The 9,895-nt window shown below is 31.1% G+C and overlaps 2 protein-coding genes across 2 annotated transcripts; both read right to left on the bottom strand.

Moving 5' to 3' along the window:
* Window positions 1-2,695: 2,695 nt before the first annotated feature.
* On the bottom strand, window positions 2,696-3,915 carry LOC107465417 (uncharacterized). Its single transcript, XM_016084396.1, has 3 exons — window positions 3,636-3,915; window positions 3,098-3,527; window positions 2,696-3,044 (listed from the first exon to the last, which is right to left on the bottom strand). Exons 1-3 carry the CDS (start codon window positions 3,913-3,915, stop codon window positions 2,696-2,698), a joined length of 1,059 nt encoding a protein of 352 aa, XP_015939882.1.
* Window positions 3,916-4,449: 534 nt separating this feature from the next.
* LOC127741541 (uncharacterized) lies at window positions 4,450-5,201 on the bottom strand. The gene is made up of 2 exons (XM_052254262.1): window positions 4,929-5,201; window positions 4,450-4,835 (listed from the first exon to the last, which is right to left on the bottom strand). The coding sequence occupies exons 1-2, from the start codon at window positions 5,158-5,160 to the stop codon at window positions 4,450-4,452; spliced, it is 618 nt and encodes a 205-aa protein (XP_052110222.1). The 5' UTR covers window positions 5,161-5,201.
* Window positions 5,202-9,895: the final 4,694 nt, after the last annotated feature.

The raw sequence follows: 9,895 nt of genomic DNA, 5'->3' as shown, positions 1-9,895 counted from the left end.
TAATTTGATTTATTATTATATCTTTTAGAAACTAATTTAAAGTCTTTAATCTTTTGAAGATCAAATCGATAGGTGTAATTTTTTAGAGGCCATAGTTACTCGATAACATTAATCAAATTGGCAGTGGATGACGAAACATTTTTTCAATTTTGATCTGCTCAAGTAATAAATTGGTAATCATATTTCATTCATTTCCGTTACACATAAATGGCCAAAACTGGTTTCAACTAGAATCGTTACAGGGCTATGGGGTTTATTGAAATTCACTTGTTTGTAGCGATTTTCATAAAATTAAATTGGATTGGTCTAGTAATTAATTTATTAACTATTTAAACTAAGTATTGAGAATTTAAATTACATTTGCAGCAATCTATTAGTAAGTGAAAACCTAGAAAAAAAAAAAAGGACAAATATGTATGTAATTTCTGTTCAACACAATTTAGAAATTTGGTTTTAATATTTTATGCATATAAAAAATCCCTGATTTTGTTGAATTTCCTTTTCCTTTTTTGGTTTTGAAATTCCTTTTTTTTTATTTGTTGAATTTCGTTATTAAATTTCCTTTATTTTTTTTAGCGGAAATTGGAGGTATAAAATTGTTCCAAAACCCCATATAAAATATTGGCCCGCCAAAGCCTACTTTATTTTTGTTTCATATAAAATACGGCAAAGACCTGAACTGAAAAGTGACCCAAATTAAAAGGAAAATCGGCCACCCAAGAAACAAAAATTCAGAATCGGCTTTGACAAAAAATAAATAGTTACAATTATATCCAAAAAAAAAAAATAAATGAAAACTTACATCAGTTTTTTCTCTTTGTGAGTGCAATGAAGATTTCTTGCAATGTTTTGGAGTCTTAGATTTTAGAAATGAGTTCCAAAATTTTGAATGATGAATCAATATCGTGATACAAGTTCTTATATACTGCACTTACAAATTACAATAAGCTTATTCTAACTGATCCTTCACTCTAATTGCTAACTATCAATTTCCATCTTTGTCCAACTAACTAACTAACTAACCCCTCAGCCTCTAACTGATTCCGTTATGCCAGCTGGCACTTCAACTTCCTTCCTCTGCCAGCTGGCTTTACTACACTATGGTCCACCAACGCATAGAAGTCACCACTTACTAGGGACGAAGTGAGATAATAAAATTGTCTGGTAATTTATAATGGGTTAATTAAAGCCGCTAGGAGGGGAAAAGTGTGTGGATTTAATCGATCAATGAACACAATGCGTGGAAGTTTTAATAAAATTACCTTTATATATGTAGTAGTAGTACTAGTACGTAATATGTTATAATCTTCTAAGATATAAATTTATTCCGAATATATTTTCACCAAATTAATACTATCTATTTTAAAATTTTAATACATTTATAATTCAAAATATTTGGATGGATTTTTAAAATTGAAAGAATAGTAGCATCTGGATATTCATCCCAAAAGTGAAAATACGTTAATTCATGATTTGCATCAAAATCACAGTTTCGAGACAAAATTACTTTTACTAAGAAAATGTCAAACATGTTCGACAACTTCCCCAAAGCATAATTGAGGCATGAAACATAACTCCATGTCCTCCAAAACACTTTCCGAAACATGCTAGAAATGAGTGAAAATTTGCTAGCATGACATTGACATAGGGTCCCGGGTATTAAGTACTTTGAGTTGCTTTGGGTTAGCAGACTTATTAGGGCATCTAATTAGTACTATTACTAGTATTTTTGCTCAGTGAAAAATTACGGGTATATTTAGTCTAAAATTAATTATGATAAAATATAATAAAAATATCTAAAATGTTTAACTGTAGTGTAAATAAAGATAATAAATAAAAGAATAACAAATAGTAGTAATAAAAAAATAACACGCTATTTTAAATTTGAAAAAATTTCTTTAAATATAATATTTGTTGTGCTACTTAAAGCATGCCCTTCTTTGTTGTGAATAAAAATTTTTAACTCCTTATTTCGAACACGAGATATAGCAACATAAATTTGTTCCTGACTAAACACGGGTTTAGAAAGATACACTCCAACATTGCTAAGAGATTGTCCTTGACTTTTATTGATGGTCATGGCATATGAGACAACAATAGAAAATTGTCTCCTATCCAATTTAAAAGGCCATGGTAATTGAGAAGGAGACATGCACATGTGTGGGATTAAGACCTTTTTGCCAAGATAACTTCCAACTAATACTTCTGCTTCTATAACATGATTAGATAATTTTATTATAATTAGCCTGGTGCCATTACATAAACCAACAGATTGGTCTAGATTTCTTAAAAACATTATAGGAATTCCAACCTTCAACTTCAAAGCGTGATGAGGTAATCCTGAATATTGGAGGCTATTTAAAAACTCTAGAGTAAGTGTTTCAGTAGCATGCTGTCCACTTCCATAAGATTTGTCAACACTATCTGAACTCAAGTAAATTTTTTCATCTCTTGAAATTTTCATGATATTATATTGATTTACGTTCTCAACGACATCAAGCGTAGAACAAAAAATTGCTCGTGATTGCAACCAATTAGAATCCAAGTGATTTTCAAGAAGATTTGGATATATACAATCCACAATAGAACTAAGATGATCTTCAAAATTTGATATGAGCAACTTAGTAGGAATCATAATCTTAGAGATGCCATCATTAGGCCCACCTATATTGCCATCTCCAACATTTAAGATCCATTATTGTGAAAACAAAGCCAATTCATCATTATCAGCATGTGAAGATTCCTCTAGTCTCATATTTTTGGTAAGTCTCAAAACACTACAATAGTCCCATATGTAAGAGGAAGATATGCTTGCATTTACAATTTTTGTCATACCACCTCCAGGAATGATAGGAAGAATTTGTCTAAAATCTCCACGAAAAACTACTGCCTTCCTACCAAAAGGCAAATTAGCATTATTATTATTTGTAGATAACATAATGTCTCTTAAACTTTTATCAAATGCCTTAACACTATATCTGTGAACCATAGGCGCTTCATCCCATATGATACGCTTTGTTTGCTTTAACAACTCTGCTAGTTCACTATTTTATTTGATAATACATACAGAATCTTCATGCACAATGGTATAGCAAACCTAGAATGAGCTACTCTACCTCCAGATAGTAGCAAAGCAGCAATTTCACTCAATGTAACAGTAAGAACAATCATTTCTTGTGACCTTGAAAAAGAAGTCAAAACTATCCAGAGATAAGTCTTACCTATTCCTCCATGGCCATATACAAAGAATACTCCGCCATTTTTTTTAGAAACTACTTCCACAATTTTCTCAAAAATACCTTGTTCTTGGGTTAAGAATGAGAATAATGTCTGAAACTCATTTTTCAAATTATTCTTATCATAGTTTAGCTCCTTATAAATTAAACCATTTTGAAATTTCAGCCTCACAAAATATTTTGGAAAAGGCATTGGAAGAAATTCCTTTAAACTCTTCTTATTATCTTGCAGTATCATCTCAATTTCATATAAGCATCTTGTTTTCAGCTGATCATCAGTCAAAGATAAATCTGCAAACAAAAAGAAAAAAAACAATATAAGAACAAATAAAATAGTTATAGTAAGCAACACAATATGAATCATTAAAAAATAAAATTTTATTAGAATCAAAGGAGAACCTGAATTTTTTGACAATTTTCTTTCATTATACAAAATATCATTAGATAGAATCCTCCAAATTTCTTCCCAAACACTATTTGACATCAACATCACCGTGAAAAGCTTCCTTAGATAATCATCTAAACCGCAACATGAAGCTTCTTTGATAGCTTCAATATATTCTCTATCATCATTAAGTAATCCCAAAGCAAAGCAAGCATCTCTAAAACTATTGTGAATAATACCATTTGCACTTTTGATTTGGTCATGGTTGGTAGGACCTCGAACAAAATTCGACATCATTCATAAATAAAATAACTCTCCACATGTTGGAGGTACATAATAAAGCCTTCCAATAGTACAGTCACACTTTCTTTTTGACCAAATTTTTTATTTTTTTATTATAAACAAAGAATCTTGGAAACTCAGAATGTGCCAACTTTTTAGCCTCAGAGTAACTATTATTAGCATCCATCCATGCAGTAAACACTAATTGATCAATCCCGGATTTTGACTGAATATCATGAATATCTTTACCATTTTCATATAGAATTGGATTCCGACCAGGAAAATGAAAGCTCAATCTCTGTACAGCAGGTTCTCTAGAATGAATGGGGTATGCAAATATTCTCTAAATAGCTTCACATGGGGATATATGTCTACAATCAAGATAGCTTTTTATTTCATCAATAACTTTATTTGAGCATTCACTATCATTAGCATTATCTAAAATAGCAGTGACACGATCATAACCTTTGTTTATATATTTGAAGAGATACTTAATTGCTCTACTCTGGTTACACCACTTAACATTCATGTGTGCTTGATATTTCATTAGCAAAGAAGGATTGTAAGGAACAACATAGCAATTATCTTAGCCACATTTCCTTTTTCAGCATAACAACCAGTCTTTCTTCTTCTATATATTAGATACATTTCAACATCAATAGTTGTTAAATCAGCAAAAGACTTGGGATAGAACTTTGAACAACGACCTTCTTTCATACATGGTGAAAATATATTTGCCGAACTACATGGACCATAAAGCATAAATTTTTTTACAGCCTTGTACAACTCTGGATGCTCAAATTGATTAGGAATCTCAGCACAAATTACTTTATCTATATCTTTTGGATCTGAAAAATTGCTTAAAGAATCCCAGAATATCAATATATGAGCATGTGGTAGACTTCGTTTCTGAAAGTTAATTGTGTGAACATCTGCACATAAAACATAGTATAGTACATATTAGCAACTATAGATATACTTGATGTTTCTTAAATAGTATATACTTTTTTTAATGTACACCTTACCAGCAACAACTTTACCAAAGAACCTTTCCTTTTTCAAATCTTTAATTAGCATATCAAGATTCATTTTGAACATTCGACAAACAATATCAGGACGGTGTACAAGTTTGAGATGTAAAGGGTCTAAGAGTCGCTTGATCTCTGGCCATTTTGAATTACATGTGAAAATGATGAACAAATCTGGATAACCATCATGTCCACAAATTGCAGCACAATCATGGTATAAGCCATCCATATAAAGCCTACTTCCTATAAAACTTGATGGAAAAACTATTCTTTTTCCTACACTTGAGTCACTTGTTTGACATGTAGATTTAGCATTTTTCAAACTCTGTAATATTCAGCTCTAAGTTCATTTTGATGAATCCTAAAATATAACAAATGTTCTGACTCAATCATAGTGTAAGAATCCATTACAACAACAACAAAGCCTTGTCCCACTAAGTGGGATCAGCTACATGAATCAAATGATGCCATTGAGCTCTGTTATGTATCATGTCTACAAAGAGACCGTTTACATGTAGATCTCGTTTGACCACCTCATAGATGGTCTTCTTAGATCTTCCTTTGTCTTTCACCCCTTGTCCATCTTCCATCTCATCCACCCTCTTGACTAGGTGTTCTGTCGGTCTTCTTCTCACATATCCAAACCACCTGAGACGTGATTCTACCATCTTTTTACAATGGGTGCTACTCCAACTCTCTTTCTTATATCTTCGTTCCTTATTTTATCTAATCATGTATGACCACTCATCCATCTCAAAATCTTCATCTCTGTCACACTCAACTTATGTTCGTGCTTCCCTTTGGCTGTCCAACACACCGTACCATAAAGCATAGCCAGTCTTATACCAGTGTAATAGAATTGACCATTAAGTTTTAAAGGCACTTTTTGTTGCATATAAAACCAGATGCACTCTGCCATTTTGACCAACATGCTTGGATCCTATGATTTACATCCTGTTTAATCTCTCCATTATCATGTATGATGCACCCAAGATACTTAAAACTCCACCTATGTTACACTTGTGGTACATAGCCGGTCCCAAGCCCGGATAGGTTGTGTTAGGTCTTCGACAACCAACATAAAAATATAGTCGAATCCCCATGACATGTAAGCATCCACTACAAATTACTGAAAAAGTATTTTAGGAACCAGTACTGTTGGAGCTTCTGTTTTCCTGGTTTGAAGCCTAAATGCAAAAAATTATCGCATGGTCAATTCGCTCCTCATGTTAGGTTTCAAACTCCCGATGATTTTATGTTGAATATCAACTCTATAGCCATCTTCTCCATATGGAAAAAGAAGTAGATATTGTAAACCAAGATAAGCAACATGAATCTCATTTATACGCTTTAAGCGACCATCTTGCCTTTCTAAGATTATATCTCTGGTTGATGAAAGAGAATCAATATCACCAACAACTAAAGTTGCCACTTCAGAAACACCCGGCAAATTATAAATTATTCCATCTTTTTCCCTTGAACTTAAAAGCTTCAACCTTACATGTTCTGTATTAGAACCTGCGAATCTTTCTCTCGCCATTCTAAATGATTTTGCCAAAGCATTATTCTCATCTAACATATTTTGTAAGTTGTCAACAATCTCAGGGTCAATAGCATATTCAGAATCATTTGACTTATAACATCAATAAAAAAGAAGTAAAAAAAATAAGAACTTCTATAGGTAAATAAAATGATATAAAAAATAGACAAAAAATATAAATAAAAAAATGAAATATTAGTAATTGAGTTTAAATAAAGCAAATTACCTAAATGGTGCTATCCTATTGTTTACTTCGTTTTCTGTGTCATAGATATACAACTGACCAAATTTAGGTTTTTTACTGGGCATAGGCATTAAACTACCAATATAACGAACATTTTCTCCACTAATATTATAGACCGTTGGAGCACGTCTATGGCCTTTGTTTATAGATGAGTCCACCCAGAAGAAGTAAATGCAAACATTTGATTATATGCTCTGATATTATTTTGAAAATTCTTGTAATACTTTGAACCATAGTCATAAAGTAACTCTTTTAGAACTTCAGGAGGCTATGTTAGAAAAGGCAACTGCAGTTTTCCTAAACTGCAGCATAGGCTAAACTCTGGAATGATATAATTTCTATTTTTTTGATTTCTTTCATCATACCACATTAAAGCACCACACTCTTGACAAATTAAAATTGGATCACCGAAATCAAAATAATCTACATTACATGACAAAATGTTTTCTTTAGAATATACAATTAGGAAAAGAATATTTATAGGTAAAAAGTAACCTTTTACCTCCATATGTGAACAGAAAGTTATTTTCTTGGTGACCATTACCTGTATCATATCAAATATAATATTTCTCAACTAAATAAATTTAATTTAAAATGAAATAAATGTAAAAGTAATTGACAAAATGAATATACATGGAATAATATAATAAAAACATAGCATAATAGTACCTTCTTGAAAATCAGTGCTGCTTTCATATAAACCAACATTCAAAGAGAAATTTTTGAGAAGTTGCTAGCATATAAAATAGAAAAGTTAAACACTAAACTAACTCAAAGAATGGGTAACAATACTAATAGCATAAAAAATTAATTTATCATAGCAAACTCACCAAAAATATCATCATAGTTGAAATCATAATTAACTCTAACAGAAACTAATCCATCTTTTAAAATATCAAATTCATAATCTTGAGAAAATAACTTTATCCCATTGATCACATGTCGTCCAAAAGATAAATGACAACTTGGATGTGTCATAGATTTCTTCGTATTTGAATAAACTTGACCAGCAGAAACTTCACATTGATATGCATTTGGATTAAAAGATATTTGTGAAAAAGACTCTAGTCTTTCAAGTTCATCAGTCAACATATGTGCTGGTAGGTATGAAGTACTTTCAACAAATTCTCTATCCTTGCAGTTTTTTCTTGAATTTTCACCAATACCAATGAAAATCTTTTTCCTTTTTGACTCTCTATTAGTGATTTTAGCTAACACTTTTCTTTTTCCTAAATTTTTCATATTCCTTTCTTCAATTTGAGAGTCACCAGTTCTTTTTTGTCGCCCTCTTTTCAGGAGTAATATTGATTTTGTTCTTAATCTAACCTTTCTACACTCATCTTTAGTAGAATTCATTCTTTTCTTTCTAATAATAACTGCAAAAATTACAATAAGATAAACTAATAAGCTCTAATATCAAATACTAAATCATAATATAATACTTTAAAATAGAAAGTAATTTAAATTAAAGATGTCTAATAAAATTGATACAAACTAATGAGTAAGTATTACTTAAATATGTATAAACAACCTATGTATAAATTCAAGTTAACTGCCATATGTGATTGAAATAAGAATGATAGCATGTATAATAGATTGAAATGAGGTTCATGTGATAATTTAATATCATGTAATGTAATACACAACAATGGTTAGGTCCACATTAAATTCAATCTGAATTAATATATTATAGTGCTTTTATAAGAATATAAAATTTGCAACTCGCATATATTTTAAATTGTATACGATCATGTTGGAGTAGATAAAAAGAATTCTTTGATCCTTCTCCAAGAACACATGAATTTTTCGTGCCTTAATGTGTACGATGGATTGAGTTGTCAGGGTAGTATCATAAATAATAATGGTAAGAACATGACTGACTGACCTTGCTATTTCTTTGTATTAAAGTGAGGCATAAACAGTGCCTAATTTTACTCATGCCATACATGTCTTATGCACATATGTTATTACTCTAAAATCTAAAGTATATAAGAACTTGTATTACATTTATTTTCTCAAGACTCAATACAATATTTCGAATTATGTTAGAGAAATTTGGATAGATTTCTTTATTGTATTTACTTTCTCAAGACTTAATACATCATTTTCATAAGACTTAACACAGTAGTTTGAGAGATGATAAAGTCTGAGATAAATTTAAAAAATTTGGACAGACATTTACAATCATAAGGATTTTTGAACTTCCCCTACAAACATAAAAACTCCAATGAGCAGACTTTCCATTACCACTTGTAAAATCAGCAACTAATTTTAGGCTTAGCAATTCAACAAACATGTAATGTGAAAGAAAAAGGAAGTGATGCAATTCACTGATTATTAGTTCTGCTACCTAATATTTATAATACAAAGCAATTCATCAAACATGTAATGTGCAAGGAAGCAATGCTATAAAAAATCAACAACTAAAAGGCTTAGCAATTCAACAAACATGTAATGTGCAAGAAAAAGAAAGTAAAGTAATTTACCGATTATTAAGTTTCGCTACCTAATATTTATAATACAAAGCAATTCATCAAACATGTAATGTGCAAGGAAGCAATGCTATAAAAAAATAATGATTATATATTGAAATTCATCAAACATGTACTATGTAGTGAAAGAAAGTAAAATAATTGACCAATCTCTTGTTTGAATATAAGCATAAAGTTATAAACAAACCCACTCTCCAATCATATTAGGATCAAGGTAAGAGTAAAAAGGATTACAAAGTTGTTCACATGAAATTGAAGTAGTTGATGCAGTGGTAAGGTGGTGAATTGAATCGTTAACAGTGGTAGAGAGCAGATGATTGAGCGACTCAATTGGTGGTAGAGGGTGTCGTTGCGACAGAGATCGAAGAAGAAGACCCAGTGAAGTGACTCTTGAAGCAGTGTTCTTTGGAGGTTACAGGTTGAAAGCGAAGGTTCAGGCGGAACATCGAATAGGAACTTCATTACAATTTGTGGGTGACTGTGTGAGGAGTGAGATTAGACGAAAGGTGAAGGAGGGTTAAAATTGGAAGAAGATTTTTGTTAGGCACTTAATCTCATAATTTGTAATTGGGGATTTATAGTTGGAGTAAAAAAGTGGGAAACATTTCTCAGGGTATTTGCAGTTGGAGTAAAGAGACGGAAAACATTTCTAATTTAGGTACAATGAGGAGATGCCATCTGGCAATTT

The sequence above is a fragment of the Arachis duranensis genome, chromosome 9 (assembly GCF_000817695.3).
Source record: "Arachis duranensis cultivar V14167 chromosome 9, aradu.V14167.gnm2.J7QH, whole genome shotgun sequence".
NCBI classification, from domain to species: Eukaryota; Viridiplantae; Streptophyta; class Magnoliopsida; order Fabales; family Fabaceae; genus Arachis; species Arachis duranensis.
Note: the sequence above shows the minus strand (reverse complement) of the source record. Positions and strands in the feature narration are given on the sequence as shown.